The sequence below is a fragment of the Prinia subflava genome, chromosome 19, assembly GCF_021018805.1.
Source record: "Prinia subflava isolate CZ2003 ecotype Zambia chromosome 19, Cam_Psub_1.2, whole genome shotgun sequence".
NCBI classification, from domain to species: Eukaryota; Metazoa; Chordata; class Aves; order Passeriformes; family Cisticolidae; genus Prinia; species Prinia subflava.
Genome location: NC_086265.1, coordinates 6792915 through 6811715, shown reverse-complemented (window position 1 = coordinate 6811715; position 18801 = coordinate 6792915). Strand labels below are relative to the sequence as shown.

Below are 18801 nucleotides of genomic sequence, written 5' to 3'. Positions count from 1 at the left end.
TTTACATTGCAAACATGTTCTTAACATGTCAGGGTTTGGCTAGAAACTCTTGAAGAGGAATCAGGGACAGGCTTCTCCAGTCTTTGGACATTGCTTGAAAGTTTCCAGTGAAATTAGTACTTTTTCTTAGTCAAATTATGTTTGCCTGTTGACCCCTCTTATCTAATTAGTCCCTACTTCAGTGAACTGCTTCTACTTGCATGCACTGAATCAGCTATTCCACATTACTCTTTTACCACTGGTGTGGTGGCAGAAGTACATTTGTTTTTAAGAGGTGCTTTCTTTTCTGTGTTATAACCCTGCACCTTGTGATTTGTGGAGAAATAAATCATTTTATTATGCATTAGCCATCTGTTGAGGCTGAGGGGAAGGATGTGTGGTAATCTCAGATAAAGTATTAGGTGCAGCTGAGCAGCCAATTAGACAATCCTTGAGGGTCTTCTTATTAGGTGTGGATAAATGTCCAAAGCTTAGAAGCCCATCTCTCGAGGTTCCCACATCTCTGTGCACTGCACAAGCAGCTTCAGGAAAGGGCAGGGCTGTATCCTCCTGCCCCATGTCCTGCTCCCTGTCTCTGGCCTCCAGACCCGAGCTCACATGTGCAGGTTTGGTGTTCCCTTCCCTTCCAGGCAGGCTGTAAGGTGAACCACTGGCCTTGTTTGCTGGGTGAATCCCAGACCCATCCCCACAGCACGGCCCAGCAGCATCCCCTCACCCCTGCCCCGTTCATGGGGGGCTGGTGGGTGTCTGGAGCTGCCTCCAGGGACACAAACACCCCAGCCACCAGCTCTAACAGAGAGGCTTTAAGACTTTCAAACACTCTGTCCTGCAGTGGGGAAGGTGGTCTGGCAGGGGTTTGGTCTCATTTGCAGAATATGGAACTGGGGTGCCTGGGGGGAGTGGTGGCTTTTGGTGGCTCTATGAGACAAAGTCAGAGTTTTTGAAATCCCAGACTCCATTCTCTTTGGCCTACTGTCTCTCTAACCATGTTTTAATGAAAAATACCAAATCTTAATTTAGAGCAGGATTCAAGAAAAATGTCCTATTTGATTACTTCATTATAGGTAAACTATAACTATAAGACACAAACATGTCTTGCTACAAAGCACCAGGCAAAAAAGCAGAAAGGATTATTTGTTGTTTAATTTAGCAGAGGAAGGCAGCTGATCATGCTAAGTCTATCTGACACCTAGCAAGTTGTGTGATCCTATTTGTTAATCTTTTTAACTTTCTGTTTTATTAGGATAGGGTTTCAAGAGCAAATAGGATAAATGAGATTAAATCTGTCGCCCTGCATTACTCTCCACTGAGTTATGAACAGAATCACTCTGTGTCAGAGAAGTATAATTATGAGGGAAATGCTGCCTGTGTAATTGTGTGCTTTGTTTGGAAAAATTTGAGATCTGTAATTATCCCCAGTGTGCCATGGTGGCGTGTGCTGGCTCTGAATCTCTGCAGTAAACAAAGCCAAGGAAAGTTTCTTTTTGGAGCAGTCCTTGGTGCAGTATGGCTGGTACCTGCAACAGTAGCACCATTACCCTTCAGGTCTTCTGGTTCAAGTGAGGGATCCAAATTAACTTGGAATAGGACACACATTGTACAGTTACTTTCTCTCAGAGAAAAATCTGATGGTGCTCCATTAGGGTCCTGGCTTATTTAATTCATGTAGCCCTATAAAAGTTGTGGTACCCTTCCTGCTATATAATTCCACTGTGAGATGAGTTGAAGACCCAAAACTGTAGCCTCTTGAAATTTTGAGTTCACCAGCCAAAGAAAGTTGTAAATCGTATGTGCTGTTTGTTCTCAACAACAATTCTCAACAGCTTCTGTTAGGAAAAAGGAAAAGTTCAGCTGTATTTGCTCCTGTATAATAGGTATAATTGCTGCTGGAAGTAGATCTTCTGGAGAGAGAATATGCACAAAGTAAAAAGAAACTGGCTACAGGTCCTGCTTCAACACTTCTGCAGCTTTCTTCTTTCTTCTTGAGGTAGAGGGGCAGAAGCCAGGCTTTTACGTGATGGATTAGTGATAAAACAACCTGCTAGGCTCAGATGAGAATTTCTGTTATTTTGCCAGAAATTATATGTGCATCAGTGGAGAGGGGCAGGGAGGCTGCATAATTTTGGTGAATCCTTTTGGAAACTTCATTTTATTTTTCAGACCTTTTTCCAGTTATGAGCCAGAACTTGATCTCCACATCTGTTTTTATTGGCCAGTCTAGTTTACAAATGAGGCCCCTTTTGTCCCATCTAATTTTATGTAATCTGTGATGCTGCATAACAATTCTGGGAAGAAGAAATGGAAGGATTATGAACTGACCTTGTGGCTAGTATGTAGAGTGACTCACTCTATCCTTTATTTCAGCTTCTGTGAAGTCTTTTCAGATACACTGTATACCCATTAAATGAGCTGCGCAGTTTATCTTATGGCTAAAATTCTTCCTAATATTTTGATATATTTTTTGGGAACATGACAAAATAAATCACAAATGAGAATGTTAAAAAAATGCTTACATTAATCATCTGAGACAACCTCTCTCATTATAATCTTGTTCAGAGTAACTAGTTATCTTTAAGAGAGGGTTTCCTGTCCCTTGGTTTGCCAACCTACGTGACTTTACTGCCAAGGACATCTCTCCTCCATGCTTGACAAGCAATGGGTAACTTCATAATCTTTCTCTGTGTAGGCAGTTTCTTCATGGGAAGAAATTAAGTCAGTCATGCCCATTACTGAATCTAATTTTACTATAATTTAGAGGGAAGAACTCTTCCCTGAGTAGAATTGATTTTATAACCGCTTACTTCAGGATTTATTTTGCTTTCCTCCAAAGGATGTGGCTGAAACTGTTGTTAGTGACAGGCCTGCAGCTTGCTTGGCAAGGTCACTGCAGCAGCACCTTTCCTGGCAAGTGAGAAACTTGTGCCTTGCTTTGGTTTTTCAGTCATCAGCAGCTGCTCTGAGGCAAACTAAGCAAGGCAGCAAGTCAGTATGACCTCGCTACTTGTTGAAATTCCACCTTTTGGGAAACATAATTTTTTAGGATAGGTACCTCAGGGAGTCAAGCTGTCTTTGGCTGAATTTTTCCTTTTCCCTTAGTCAGCCTGGAGGTTTGGCCCTGGCCACAGACGTGTCTTGCTCGTGGCTTTACGGTTCATTCACCCTGGGTAGGACTTGTCCATCTTTTCCTCACTCCTGGCCAGGCTGAGTGAAGCACACACAAGGAAAGGTCATTTCAAAACCAGTTTGCAGCAGTGCAGTGGTAAAAACCCAGCTATGAAGAGGTGGAGAGTGCAAAACAATCTCTCTATGCCTGCCCACAAAGAAACAGGAGAAAATGTGGTGACTTTCTAACACTGGCCACAAGAGCACGTTTGACAGTGTCCCTTCAAAGTCAGTCACCATTCTCAGCTGTTCAAAACAGCCTGTTGGTAGCAAACCCAGTGCAAATTCGTGGAAGAAGGCTGCTTGCTTGTTGTTGTTTTCTTCTTCTTTGCACAGGCTTCAGCCTGGCAGACAGTCAGATCCAACTGTAGATGTAATGAAGGCAAAACACCAGAATACATGGGCCAGTGCATGATTTATGCTAATGGCAGCAGGCGTTGCTGAATGCCTGCCTGCTTGGCAGCCTTGGAAGAGTCCTTGGCTGTCAAGACGTGGAAATCTAAGGAGCAACTCAATGAGGGGTCTTTTTTTCAATTACATACTTTGACCCACATTCTTCCTTATTTATATTTGCAAGTATCATGAGATTGATAAGATTTTTCTCCACAGTGCCCCTGTAACACCAAACCTCCTCCTGCAGACAGGAAAAATATGTTTGGTGTGGTGTTCAAAGGCTGTGAATGGCTGAGTGAATGCACACTTCTTTTTATTTGGTGAAGCCTGTAAGGCAGGCTCTTTTCTGCCTCATCATGCCCTTCTCTGCTGGTGGGAAGTGTTCTTTGCAGTTTGAACAATTTTCTTCTAATTAACAGGCATTTCCCCATCCTCTTTCCACAGTCTCCTACTCGTTCTCCTTTACCCTTTATCTTCAATTCCTCTCAGTTACGCTGACTGGGTAGGCAACAAATCTCTCTGGTGCCTCTGAACATTGTTCACATGGCATATGCCATCCACTTTCTTTTTGATATTACATTTTCATGTTCTGCTGACACCTGCAAAGCCCATGCTTGGTCTGACAAAACTTTCCCCCAAGAAGAGGTTTTGTAGTGTTGGTTCTGAGTGTTGAAAATCATAGAAGCTTAGTGAGAAGTGAATGTGATTCTCTTTGCCCCTGCTTTGGGGATCAATGGTTTGAATCCTGTTGTGCTTTACACCAGGGAAAATTGAAAGTAACTCCAGCTGCAACAAGGCCGTAGGGAAGGTAACAGAAATGCAACAATGGGATGAAGCTTTTACACAGAGTAGTAAAATGCCAGATTGCAGATAAGGCAATAGGGTGGCAAAGCCCTGTGAGCCCTGTGAACAATCTGTGCTTTCTGTGCTCTGGAACAAAGCAGCTTTATAGAAGTTGTTGCAGTGACCACTGGAACTGGCTCCATGGAAATTTCTGTTACATTGCAAATTCAGCCTTGCTGCATGGCTGGAGGGGGCCAGAGTACTTTGTGTGATGGTAGTGAGTGGGAAGAAATTATGTGTTACAGCTGAAAGAGCCCTTACCCGTAACTTTTCTTCTCCACAGGTGCCCCTGGTTGACAAAAGCCATCTCCCCAGCCATCCCAGTGTACAATGGACTCGTTTTCTTGTTTGTACTGGCAAACTTCAGCATGGCAACTTTCATGGACCCTGGAGTTTTCCCACGAGGTAACAGAAATGGGACTGTTGCAGGGGCTGGGGGAGGGCATTGAAAACCCAAGCCAAAGGAGGTGCCAGGTATCCAAACACACAAGCTGCTGAGTAATCTTGTAGACTTTATTTATTTATTTACTGTACTTGGCTGTCAGTAGGGATGGGATGGCAGTGAAATGCTGGGTACCCTCCAGCTCCCTCTGAGCTCCTGGGTGTCCTTGCACCTGCTCTGACTGGCACTCGAGGGCACAGGGCTGTGGGGAATGGTTCTCCTTGGACAGCTCTCCCGAGTGATGTGAGTTTGATTGCTATCCCCTGTGTCATGCTGGCACACTGGATTTAAGTCACTGTCTTCACAATAGGTAGCAGAGCATGGCAGAGGGGAGAGGCTAAACTTTCTGAAGCAGTTTCATCAAAGCAGTCCTTCCAGAATACCTTAAAAGAAATGCAGAAGCATTGAACGCTAGAACAGATAATGATTAAGGTTTGCCTTAGAGTGTCTAAAAATGTATACATTTAGAAAGATATTCCTGCTTAAATTAGTACTGATTCACAGCTGATTAAATAGGATAGAGATCACTCAGCTTTTGTAATGGGAACCACAGTGCAGCTATCTCTTTTAACACATCCTAATGAGAGAATTATCACCTCATTTTATCTGTCTTCCAATAATTATTCACATGCAGTTTGCAGCAGAGACTGCTCTAGGCAATCTGTCTAAACCAATGGATCTGTGCTGTCTGCAAGCTGTGCTTCCTCACCTCTGTTCACCAAATTCAGTGTCTCTTTCCAATTGCTTCCTGACAAGAACAAGGTACCAGTCCTGCTGGCTTCCCTGAATAGCAAGGCCAGGTTTCTCCAGGTAGCAGGGTCTGATGATGAGCATCTCTCTGCCATTCCTCTCAGCTGAAGCTTCTGCACCCCTGATTAAGTATTGGAGCCTCCAGTTAAGGAAATTATTGTGTGTAAAGGCAAACTAAGACAGAGGCAAGATTCAGTGTCTTGTGTAAGATCAATTGATACAGTGTATAGGTGCTTAAAGCTACAGATGCTAGTGACTTTCAAAAGAACTAACGCAGGAGGAGTTTTAAGGGGTCTCCTGGACTTGTTATTTCTTTATCTCAGCAGATATAGCAGTAGTGAATTAAACATTAAATATTCTCAGTCTGAGAAATCAGTGTGTTTGTGCAGGGCCGTTCCTCAGAGCAGAGCTGGACATCACCTGGCCCCAGGAGTGATCAGTGCTGAGTGTATTATCAGTTCATACCTTCCTTTGGGCTTCTTCCTTTTGCAAACAAGTTCTTCAATCTGGACTTTGCATTTAAGGAAGAAACACACGGGGAGATCAAACAGAAACTTTCTCATCACCTTCTCTCCCATCCCATCTCCCTTTACACAAGGGAGTCGGGAGCAAAGCAGGAAGAGGAGGAGTTCCTAAAGTTCACCCCTCTACTGTCTCTCACTTCATTTGTGGCCTTGGCCTTGCATCTCTGTGCTGTGCCTGTGCTTTGTCAGGAGATGCTGGGAGCAAGGGGAGGGAAAAGACACGGCATTCGTCCTGGGAGAAGGTAATGGAGTAGGAGTTTAGAAGGAATCAAACTGATAAGGGAAAGATGGAAAAGACTATAAATACCAGTGCTGGGAGGAAAGAGGAGCAGATGTTATTTCAGATCACAAGTGTGCATGTGAAAAAAAGCTTATCACCGCCCCACACCGCCCGCAGAGCTGCCAGCACAAAGTTCAGGAAATTGTAGGAGTGACTTAAAATGAATACACAGTCACTCTGTTTGCTTTCTGCTGTTGAAATTAGGTTTAGTCTTCTTGGTTTTCAAGCTCCTTAGCACATTTTTGATAGTTAGGAATTTACTTCAAAACCAAAACAACAAATAAGCAGTACAAAAGCTGAGACTCCAATGAAATCACACAATTCCTGTAAGGAAGCTACCAAAAATTGGTTAGAAAAATATGAAGCTTGTCTGCTCCCTGTCAGTGGGTCAGTGTGTGAGAATCTGTGTAGTAAGATACATTCCTTTGTCAATGTATTCCTTTGCTCAGGTCTCTGGAAACTGGAAATAAGCACATTTCCAGCTATATGATATGAGCTTACAGGTCTAGCAGATAGAACATGGCCTGTGTGGGGAAATGATAGAACTTGGGCTGAAGAAACTCAGCTTGTTGAAGAGAAGCTTAATCAAACTCCCAGATCTGTTACTCATTTTTTAGATTTTTTTTTTTTTAATTTGTTGGCTCTCTTAATTTTTCTGGCATGAATCAGGATTGGCTCTGTGAGTGAATTTCTGGTAATACACCAGAATGAATGAGTAGGAAAGGAAGTATTAAGTAACTGAAATTGGGGCTGCTTTGAAAAGTCTGATTTACAGTCTAGGCTGAGACTGGCAATGTTTTTTGCTGGCTGGTTATACCAGCTACAATTGGCTATCAGTATTTTTGATGCGAATCTGTTTTATACAAACTTGTGTTTGAATGCTGCAAAAGGAACATGTTTAAATACATGTAGGTATATATAATGTACAGACTTTTTGTCAGCATAGTCAGATTTTTTTTTATAAGAGCTTGATTGGTTTGACTGTTCCAGCGTCTTGTTTTCATCTGCCCACATGTATTACACAGCTTGGGCAGGTTTATAATGGTACTGGAGAACCTACAGACTGTATTTATAGAAGTGCCTAAGGGATTTAGAGTCTGGCTCTCACTAAGAGTCCCACTGACTAGTTATGAAGGAAAATTATAGGGAATGGTGCCAGTACAGCACTCTGCTTCCACGCACAAACGTTAATCCAGAGAATACTCTTGCAGATAAATACTGTAGCTGAGCCAGATCCCAGGCTCATCTAAGTGAAGGGAGAAATCCCTCTGAAGTCAATGGAAATTGGATCACGATAACACATCTAGAGAAGATTTAATATAGAACTGCATGACAGTAATTGATGCTCCGCTGGGACAACATTATCAAATTCTACCTAATTTGGAGCCAGTCAACCAATGCCAGCTGCACTGTAATGTTTAAGCAGGTGTTAAATAGATGTGAACTTCTTAGATTTTCTGTCAGGAGGAAACAAATAAAGATCACAGGAATCTAGAATAATATTTTTTTCTTCCCAGTATATATTTGTCTGCTATAGACTGGGTTTTATTCTGTGCATTTATTTTTAATTGGACTCTTAAATGGGGCAGAGGTGATGAACCATGTGTTCTCTGCCTCATCTCCAGTAAGGGGACAGTGCAGCGTCCCTGCGTGCCAGGCACTGACAGGATCAGCCCTTTCCCCCCTGCCCTCTGCCATCTCCACTAACTCCCAGTTTTGCTTCGAGCAGCAGACGAAGATGAGGACAAGGACGACGACTTCCGCGCGCCGCTGTACAAGAACGTGGAGATCAAAGGGATCCAAGTACGGATGAAGTGGTGTGCCACCTGCCACTTCTACCGCCCGCCGCGCTGCTCCCACTGCAGCGTCTGTGACAACTGCGTGGAGGTAACCCTGCTGTGCCTCAGGGCACTCCGGGCTCTGCCTGGCCCCCGGGGCTTGTCCCTGCACTGGGAGCAGGGCTTGGCTCGCCCCGGCGTCCTGGTTCTTGGGGATTCACAGCCCAGGCCTCGCTGCAGTCCCTCTGAGCACAGCCCTCAGTTATGTGTGTGACAAATGCAACAATGCTTGTTGTCAGCCCTGTCGCCAGCAGTAATTAAAATAAAAATTTATCGTGCTGGCTGCGTCTTCCTTGAAGTAGCTAAAGGGATTGTGAGTGTAAAAAAAAGGGGTGAATGGGAGAGTTGATGCAGAGTTCAAGAGAGCAAGAAATTCAGGGTGAACCATTTTAACTCGTCATGGTTAGCTTAAGGCTCATCATTTAATCTGAAGCTAACTGGTGCCTACATTAGTGGACAAACAGAGAAGCCACAATGGTGTGTGAGTTCAGGAGAACCAAACTCCCAGTTCAGCAAATGGTTCTCCAGCCAGTGGAAGGAGCCCATGTTTGTTGCAACAGCCCAGCTCAGAGCATGAGTTCATTCATGTTTCTAATGCTGATTGCTCTGAATTAGGGGATTTCTTGATTCTTGGTACCCTTAGGGTCTTGGTGAATCACACAGGATGTTTAAAAAATAACCCCTAAACAGTAGGATGTGCTTTTGGGCTATAAGCATCTCCCAGACATGTAGGTACAGAGCACTGTATTCACAGCAGTGTATTGCCAGGGGACCTTTTATTGCTGAGCTAAAAATTCTGCTTCTAAAGGATCATTTCTGCTGCAAGCTCTATTTTTTTTTTCAATAGAAAGATGAAATCTTTAATATGTCTAAAATATATTCAGCTGTGCCATTAAAATGAAAGGAATTACTAATCAGAAGGGGAAAAAATACCAGAGTCAGCTGGAATGCTGTATACACTACCTTTGTCCTAATCCTCTTTGCCATAAGCAAGGGAGTAGTCCCAAAGAAAGCAGCACAGTGAGAGAAAGTGAGAGAAAGGCTGCCTGGATTTATCTTGTGTCAGTCATTTTCTCCTTCAGGGCAATATATATCTAACTTATAATTATCTGGAAGCAGTGCTGTGCCAAATAGCCATCGATAAATAGGACAAGGCTGTCCTGTTTGGAAGGCTTCAGAAGGATGTGGGATTTCAGAAGCCTGAGAGTGAGGAGCTGCCAAGGTCCCTGGGTAGAGGGGAGTAGCCACAGCTATTTGTAAGTTGTGACACACAATTTGTTTAGACTGCTGTGAATTTTTGGATAGAGCTGGATTTTTGGTAGAAAACCTGAATCGTACATTCCTAGTTTTAAAACATAAATGTTTTCACTAATTCTAGATTCTGAGGATTGTTTAGATGATGGTAAATTCTCAGTTGTCCCATGGAGTGTCTTTCTTCCACCTTCCCCAGTGGCTCAGCATAAAAATTTATTTTCAGGAAATGAAGTTTTCTCAGAAAAAGATTGCTCAAAACTCACTGGTATAAACACTTGAAGTTTCATGCTGATGTGAATTCTCCATGGGAGTCAGTTCTGCAGCAGAAATGAAAATGGGAGGGAATCCAAAAGGAACCTGCATAAAATAGCAGAAGGCAAGGTGACTCTGGCTAGCCCTCCACAAGTTCTATTGATAGTTAGGTCAGTTGAATGCTCCCTGCTATTCTGGTGCACAAGTAAGGAGCTCTGCTTGTAATTAAATTATTACTGCTGTGGAGAAATGTAGGCAAAAAGTATTAATGACTTCTGAATCAATAAATCATGGCCTTAAGCATGTTTTATTGATTCTTGGGATGCTTATTTCCCACTCACCTGTCATATTCTAGAAGAGCTTTGAGACAGTAACAGGAGTGACTCTGATGGCTTTCCGTGTAAGATCCACTCAGGGTTGTATTTCACATTTTCACTTGCAGTCTAGAATGTACAATAAAAATTATTTTCCCAAATATAAAACTTTAGAACCAATTTGATAAAAATCAATAAACAGCAAAAGCAGACAACACTTGCAGAAATAAAACAAATTAAAACTTAAAGCATGCTGTTACCAGAGGGACCAAAAAATGAATCTGTGACAAAAGCAGTCAGATTTTTGTTTTCTTAATTGAAGTGTTTGCAGTGAGTACTTACATAGCTTCATAATCCATAGGTATTCTGGGCTGCATTCAGCCAGATTTGCATAACAGACAGATTTTATGTCAGCATTTCAGATATAGCCTGAAATGATCTTAATATTTAAGTTGCCCCTGACATTTTCTAATGTGCTTTGAGAAAGCTGCTTTTTTTTTTTTTTTTTTTTTTTTTTTTTTTTTTTTTTTGTAATTTTTTGGTAAATTCATAGCACAAAACTTAGAAATACAAATCCCCCTGTGTCACCATTGAGCAGTGATTAAAAATAGCATTGCCACAAAGTGACGAATAACCAGTTCATCTGTTGGTGCAGTGAATGTAATAGCTGCTCTGAAGAACACAGAGGTGAGAAGGGTTTATTTCTTGCATGTGATCTTGTCTTCACGTCAGGAATAATCCCGTTGGAGACAGTGGATTTACATGCTTGCAAAACTGGGGAAAGGCACCTGGAGGGTGTCTGTCGCTTGCCCTTATTATTAAATCTCCTGTTAAAAGGGATCTGACTTTGTGAGGGACTTTGGACTTGTGACTGAGACAAATAGTTAGGTTTGGATTCACAACTTAATGAACCTGTGCAGAACTTTGCCTGTGTCTGATCCAGCTGTTGCTTTTCTTTGTGACCTGCTTGGTACAAAGGTACTTTTGTGATGTCCATTGTTCAAAGTGGACTCATTTCAGTATGAATACCGAAATGTAGGACAGGGAATTCTGCAGCACTATTGCATCTTCAAACCATTCTAGGTTATAATAACTTCATTGTAATTGACTCATGCTAAGGATGATAAAAAATTAGTGCTTCTGCTGCTAGCAGATAAATAGCCTGTCCTTTATTTTTAATATATCCTCTCTTCAAACGCTATAAACACTCAAGTACCTCTTCATTCATGGATAGAGAAACAACTTGGTCCTAAAAAGTCTTATAAAAGACAGTCAAGCATTTTGTAAAGCTGCAGAACTAGTCTGATGTAATTTTACATGACAGTGCTTCAAATTCATCTCTCAGGCAATGTATTTTCTTTCACTGTTTGGATATTTTTCCCTATCTCTCCCTTTCTTTACAAGGATTTTGACCATCACTGCCCATGGGTCAACAATTGCATAGGACGGAGGAACTACCGCTATTTTTTTCTCTTCTTGCTGTCCTTAAGTACACACATGGTTGGAGTGTTCACCTTTGGGCTCATCTTCGTACTAAACCATATGGAAAAGCTGGGAGCAGCTCATACCACCATTACGTATCCTTCCTTTTGGTCTTTCCAGATTCAAGGTGACTGAGGAAAATGTGCAAGAAAGAATCTGAATATTTGTCCTCCGGGAGCTGGCGGAGCCTCTCCTCATCCCCCTTCTTTCCTGTAAAATGTTCAGTGCAGGTTTTCCTCTGTTCCCATTGTACCTGTGTGAACATGGATTGCTCCAGAAACTGTAGCTGACCCTTTGTTTTTCTCAATCTTCATGACAACCCAGCAGAAGGATGAGCTGCCTCCCTTAATTTTGCTTACAACAAGGTGTAGCTCTCAACTTCTGTTTGCTGTGTTTAAAACTCTGTTGCTGTATTTAGGAGCAGAGTGCTCTGGAAGTAGCCCCCTGCATGCTGGTGTAACACATGAACCACTGGCTCTGAGGAGTGATACTGCTCTTGACAGATCAGTGCAGAACATTCTTTACAAGGTAGAAAGGTTATGCCAGAATCACTGAGTTCACATTGCTTTTTAACCATCTCAAGGGTGAGGACTCAGACTAGGAGCAGATGGACTTAACTTTGAGATGAAATTTAGTTAGACCTTGCTAAAGGTGATGGAAACTCTACTCTGCACTCATGAGACCCCACCTGAAGTGCTGCAGAAGGACGTGGAGCTCCTGGAACAAGTCCAGAGGAGGCCATGGAGATGCTCAGAGAGCTCAAGTCCCTCTGCTCTGGAGACAGGCTGGGACAGTTGGTGTTGTTCAGCCTGGAGAAGAGAAAGCTCTAGGGGACCTTAGAGCCCTTCCCAGTGCCTAAAGAGGCTCCAGGGGAGCTGGAGAGGGACTTAGGACACGGGTCTGGAGTGAAGAGATGAAGGGGAACAGCTCCAAACTGAAAGAGGGCAGGTTTAGGTGAGGTACCAGCATGAAATTGTTCACTGTGAGGCCCTGGCACAGGCTGCCCTGTGGCTGCCCCATCCCTGGAAGTGTCCAAGGCTGGGCTGGACAGGGCTTGGAGCAGCCTGGTCTAGTGAAAGGTGTCCTGTCCACAACAGGGGAGTTGGAAATAGGTGATCTTTAAGGTCCCTTCCAACCCAAACCATTCTACAACACTGTGACACTCCCCTATTTTTTTTCTCCTGTTCCTCTCCCTGTCTCTCACAGACTCTTTTTCCCTTCACTCATGCCAGTTTCTTTAACTCTTGCATACAGAATGGCTGTCATGTGTGTGGCTGGGTTATTCTTTATCCCAGTCATTGGTCTCACTGGCTTCCATATTGTTCTGGTGGCCCGAGGGCGCACGACGAATGAACAGGTAAGAAGCAATCCTTTCTCCGTGTGCGTGGCTAAGGTGTTGAGGTGGGGAGGAAAGTCAGCAAGTCAGCTTGGGTAAAGCAAAATATGGTCCAAATTTCAGTTCTTACCAAATCTTACCAGTGCCAAATCTCTTACTGGAGATTTTGTGAAGATCTAGGAAGATTGCCTATTTTTTATTTTCAGATTTTTTTTTAATACACTGCAGGCAAAGGTTTCCCTTTGTTAGCCACAGAGCATCACTCCAGGTTTATTTATTATTTAAAATCTACTCATGGCCTTGAAATAGGTTTTATGTGGTGAGTACCATCAACCCCAGAAATTCAAACTTTATGAGTCAGACTGAACAATCCATGAGATTGAGTGAAAGAAAGAAAGGAAAAGATTAAATCATTTGCCCTCTCTCCTGGTATTTTGGACTCCCCCAGCAAGCCCATACTGCCCACAGTGGGGTCTGAGTTAGCTCTTTGTCTCCCTCTGTGTCTTTCTCTTGTTCTCATGCATATGAACACACACACACACACACTGCTGTTGGACCCAACTTGCTTTGCTTCTCCACACCAAGTGCCAACATGACAGCTTGTGCCAAAAAGCCTGTAAAGCTGCAGTTCCCCTGCAGTTACTCAGATGTCCATGATCCACAGTCCCTGTGGGTGATATATTCATGTGTACATTAATGGCTTGCTGTGGGTGACAGAGATCAGTATGGTGGGATCAGTCACAAGCCCCTACCACCCCAAGGGACACTCTGCAGGCGTGGCACTGGTCTCAGCCCTCATCAAGGCTCATGAACTCTGTGCATTCCAGTGCTTTACCCTTCCACAGCTCCAGCTCCAAAGTGCCCCTCACATCTGGGCCTTTTTCACATTTTTCCCCACCATACTTCTTTTCCCTTGTGGTTTGGGGTTATTTCAGATGGATTTTTGCTGCCCTTGCACCCATGGGTGCTCCCCATGAGCTGTTTTGGCTGTCCTGGGGACTGATGGCTCCATGCTGTGGAGTGGCTGGCTCCTGGGCAGGCTGTGGGCATTGAAAACATCTGTCTGAGGCCAGGCCTTCGTAAACTGAGATGACATTGTCTCCGTCCCACAAGAGACAATAAAAACTCTTATCCAGAAGAGTGTGGGAGGTTTACATAAGCAAGGAATCTGAAGTCATCCTGAACTGTTGCCTAACGTGGCCTTTGAACAAAGCAAGCTTCCATAGCTGTCATCTTCAAATGCTTTTCTCTGTCCTGCTCAGAATTGTCTGCTCCTCATTTAAAAAATTATTTTGGCCAAGTATTAGGATAGTGCTAACAATAGTAGCATGAAACACAGGGCATTTTGGTCTCATAGCCCAAATTGTGGTTTGCCTTAGGCTTGTCTTTGTGCAGTGATATAAACTCTCCATGAAAATTTTAGGCTGAAGAAGAAGGAAAAATTTAACTTTAAAAAATGTAAAATTTAACTTCATGTCTTTGTGGCTGCTAGAATTTAGACAGGTTGACAATTTTTCTCAATGTTGGAAGATGTAACCTAGCTTGGTTTGGTTTCCTGAGCTACCAAACCACTTGAGATTTAATTCATCTTCCCATGCCATTTTGAAAATTAAATATAATCTGGTTGTAAGTTCTGCTTAGTCACACGTAGCAGTTATCTGTAACTGGAGGATGGATGTTCCCAGCCCTGAGGTCCTTTCAGAGGAAGCATATCTAAGCAATTAGGGCACCAGACCAGGAGAGATGGATATGAGATCTGTTCCTGGCTTTGCCACTGTTCTAAAACACTCTATTTTCTCTTGCAGTCTCAGTGTTGATTCTCTTTCTCACACTGGTGGTTATCTTCTGTCAGCTTTCCAATTGCAATATGCTCAGCTTATCTTGTCCTCTTTTCCCAGTACATTTTACAGGCCAGTGGTACAGACGTTTTTTGGGTTTTACTGTAAATTTTTCCTATTTATTAATTCTGGAGTTTCTAAGTTCTGAGCATTCATAGTAGGCAGATTGTGATTGAAAAGTGCATAGTGGCTGGGTTTAGATGTTTCTAAACTTCCTGAATGCCTCTGAAATTCTTTTATGGAATCAAAATAACCCATAACCCAACATCTGCTCATATTGTGGTATTTTTAGTTTCTGAATAGAGTAAATAAATACCCTTCCTTCTTAGACTGCTTTCTACCAGTGGATTTCAAGCTACTTTAGAAACCAAACTGACATAATTAGTACTGTAATCTGTGAGTTGGAGAAATTTTTATTTTCATACTATGTTTGAGAAAATGGGCACAGAGATATGAAATGCTTTGCCAGCATCTGGCACAAGTCAGTGTGAGCCTAGGATTGAATGCAGATGTGCCAAATGTCCCAGGCCCATGTTTTCATCAAAAGGTTGGTCTTCCAAGTCTCAGAACTTCCAGCCTCTCTCTTGGCCTCTTAAGGAGCTTTATGTTATATCAACAAGGCCAGCATAACATATTGCAGAATCATTTAATAGTTGTTATTTTATGTGCAAGTTATTAAAGTATTTCTAGTGCTCTGTAAACTTGTTGCTAGATCAGAACTATGAGCTGATTAAAATGCTTTACTTGCAAACAACAGCAGCAATGCTTTTAATGGCAATGACTATTAATCTCCCTGGCTTTATTGGTGTTTATCCCCATGTGGTGACTTTGGAGTATCTGCCTGTAGAGTACAAACTCTTTATAATGCTTATGAAGCCTTGAATGGATCCCGCCAGTCTAATGAGGCTTGGCTTTTATTAAACATGCTCATTTACAAGCAAACATTGTAATCACCAGGGAGTTCCTGGCACCCTCCCACGTAAGGCAGTGGTTTGTACTGATTGCTGCCCAGGATGGGATCTGAGAGAGAGGAAACATTGCTCTCATCCAGCAGTTTGGAATCAACGTCGTTGATTCGACATTGCTGTTGCTTTGGAGGGCGTTTGCCAAGGCAGAGGAGGGGAAGTGATGGGAATGAAAGAGACCAAAACAGGGTGTCTGGCTGGGAGCAGACACAAATCCAATGCAGGACAGCATGGAGAGGTGAACACATCACTTCAGAACCCAGTCACATTCAGCAGTGTCCTTTTGGGAAGGATCCTGAGTTGAGTGCCTCCTAGCTGGAATTAGCTGACAGAGGCGGTGTGTTAGAGCTGGAGAGAAAAAGTGCAGCATTCAAAGAAAAACGATCTGTTTGGGAAGGACAGAAGGGTCAGACTTGTTTGTGGCTTTCTGAGGCTTGGGTGATGACTCTCATGTAACCAGAGGTTTGAGCACTGTCCTGAACATGTTTCCAGGTGACAGGCAAATTCCGTGGGGGAGTGAACCCTTTTACCCGAGGATGCTGTGGAAACGTGGAACATGTGCTCTGCAGCCCCTTGGCTCCCAGGTAGGAGAAATGATCTCAGCATGGAACAGGGGAAGAAAATGTGCTTGGCTGGGCTCACAAGCCAAGGATCATTGATGGAGTAAGAGGAAAGCAAAGCAAAACAGTCCTGAAGGCAGAGCTCTGTGATAGCTGCTTCCCTGTTGCATAGCTGTAACCTGTAATTCACCACCCTTATCCCAGAAATATTTTTTTTGGAATAAACTTGTTAAATTATGTCGAGTTCATGCCCTTGTCTTCACCAGCTTGTTTATCCAGTGGATTTCAGTAACAAGGTAAATATCCATATTTTACCATGTTGCCCACACAACTTCTTACACTGTACAGGCAATGTCCAGTCCGCTGGAGAAAAGGAAGGAAGCTAAAATCAGCCTTTCTCCTTAAAACTTCAATCTAATTTAAGGCTGCTGTGGTTTTCAATCTCACTGGCACTTTCATTATCATAAAACAGATTATCAATGAGTCTACATCACGGAACTTGAGATTTTATTTATGGCTTTCTATTTTTGGGGAAATGGATTTATCGTTTCACATTTTGAAATCAGGATCTTAATGCAGAAGATCAGATGGACTATAAATAATTCTAGATGCTGAGCTGTCCAGCCTGCAAACATGTTCATAATCTTACTACAGGACTTATTTGAGTCTTTTTGGGGTGTACAACAATTCCAGACCCTGACACTCTTATCCACCTTTTTCCCACTTTGTTATACAACAAATAAGTCCTAAAGGACCGTTACATGTGTTAAAGACGCTGAACTAAATGCTTCTCAAGCCTTCCAAAATGTGAAAATCAGGTCAAGGTGGATGAGAAGAGCCGGGTATTAAATGCTGTGAGACACTTCTGTTAAGAGAGGGGTTATGAGTGCCATCATCGTGGCTATTCACAGAATAACAGCAAGCAGAACGTTTGTGTTTTGTGAAGATCTGTTCAGATTGCCCTATATGAAGGTCACTGAGCCATCACTACTAGAATGTCGTGTTCACTACATGAAACAGAGAAAGCTGTTGTGTGTGTATTGATATTTAGGCATTGTACAGCCACTGGCCAATTGCTTTTAGAGAATTCTAATCCACTGGAGAGAATATAGATATCTAAAGTCAGCTATTTCCTCTTAGACTTTTTGCTTCCTATAGACCTATCAGTCTCTTTTACCTCCATTTATCTGAACACTAAACATGCTACAGAAAGAAGTCACCAAGTGGTAAATTAGAACTGGCAGCACATCATCTTCTCCACAGTAACTCCCCATGTGCTGGGTCTTGTTCTCCCAGTCAGGGACTCCCACCACAGGGCAGCTGTTTCATGTTAACTGGGATGATCCAGTCAGTCCCTTCTGTTGGTGGCGGGCCTCTCTTGCTCTCTTCGTGCTCTTGTCCATTAGTGCTTCAAAAATTGCTGATTTTTTAATGCATCCTCACCTTTTGCTCACTAATTTTTGTTTGGTTTTATTGCTGCTTAATTATTACACGTATTGAAATAAATGAAGGTTCTTTCCTAGATTCTGACACATTCTTAAATCATAACCTGGCAGTGGGAAGATTTTTAAGCCTCGTTCTTAGGTTGCTGTTTATTTTAGTGATGACTGTTGCACAATTAATCAGGTACGTGGTCGAGCCCAAGAAAAAGCAAGCTGTGAGTGTGAAGCCTCCTTTCCTGAGACCTGATTTGTCTGAGAGACAGATCACAGTGAAGATCAGTGACAACGGCATCCAGGCCAACCTCAACAGGAGCAAGGTGAGGAAATCTCCAAGCTCTGCTTTTGAAGGGCATGGATTGAGCATTATCAAGCCTGGGAATGAGTTTGTCATTGACAAATCTCTTTGAGATGATGCAGAAACTGGAGTTTGAGTCCCTGTCATATGCTTCATCCTCTGAAAGTAATGCAGGTTCAGTAAGAGCAGCTCCTGATCAGTAACAGGCAGCTCTAGAATGGAGTCCCTCTGGGCTTCTTTTGGCTGTTCTTTGCAGTAGTTATTTTCTGTCCCAAGAGCTGTAACTTCTTGGTGTTTAAATTAATTTTAATGAACCCTTGTGCCACCAGGTCAGCTATTCTACTTCAAAGAATGTTCTGAGTTTCCAAGCTGCAGGAAGGCTTGTGGTCCAGGGCAAGGAATATTGACTCAGAAGCTGAATTCTCTTCTCTCACCTTCTCTTTTCAGTTTCTCCTGGCATGAATAATAGAGAAGGATTTGTTTAGTCCCATAAAAAGTGGTGGATTCATAGGAAGCCAACTTGCAAGATTTTTGTGGATAGTTACTTCCTACACTCTTTGGATAGTTACTTGCTGAGAGCTACCCAGAAAGTTGCTGAAAAATGCTAGAAAGCACTATTGCCTTCTACCACATATTAATTAGCATGATGATTATAGTACTTAGCATGCCAAGTAGACCAGGACAGTGCATTTAAAATTCTACTGGCTGGTAATGACAATGCTAATTTTACATGTGACAGTCCTTGCCCTCAGTGGATGCTAAATCCTGTTTGTCATTATAGGTGTAGGTAGTTCTGGTTCTCTGGTACATCCAGCACTCTGCCATGTGCTG

General features: G+C 42.8%; 1 protein-coding gene across 2 annotated transcripts in view; it reads left to right on the top strand.

The window, feature by feature from the left end:
- Positions 1-18801, top strand: part of ZDHHC8 (zinc finger DHHC-type palmitoyltransferase 8) — a 109590-nt gene that overhangs the window by 79646 nt on the left and 11143 nt on the right. For both annotated transcript variants that reach the window (XR_010082671.1, XM_063415586.1), the window contains exons 2-7: positions 4682-4803; positions 8124-8281; positions 11457-11629; positions 12789-12891; positions 16166-16257; positions 17860-17992. Coding sequence is in view for 1 of the 2 variants with exons in the window: in XM_063415586.1 (XP_063271656.1) it covers positions 4682-4803; positions 8124-8281; positions 11457-11629; positions 12789-12891; positions 16166-16257; positions 17860-17992 (781 nt within the window). In the remaining variant the exon portion in view is untranslated. The remainder of the gene's footprint in view (positions 1-4681; positions 4804-8123; positions 8282-11456; positions 11630-12788; positions 12892-16165; positions 16258-17859; positions 17993-18801) is intronic.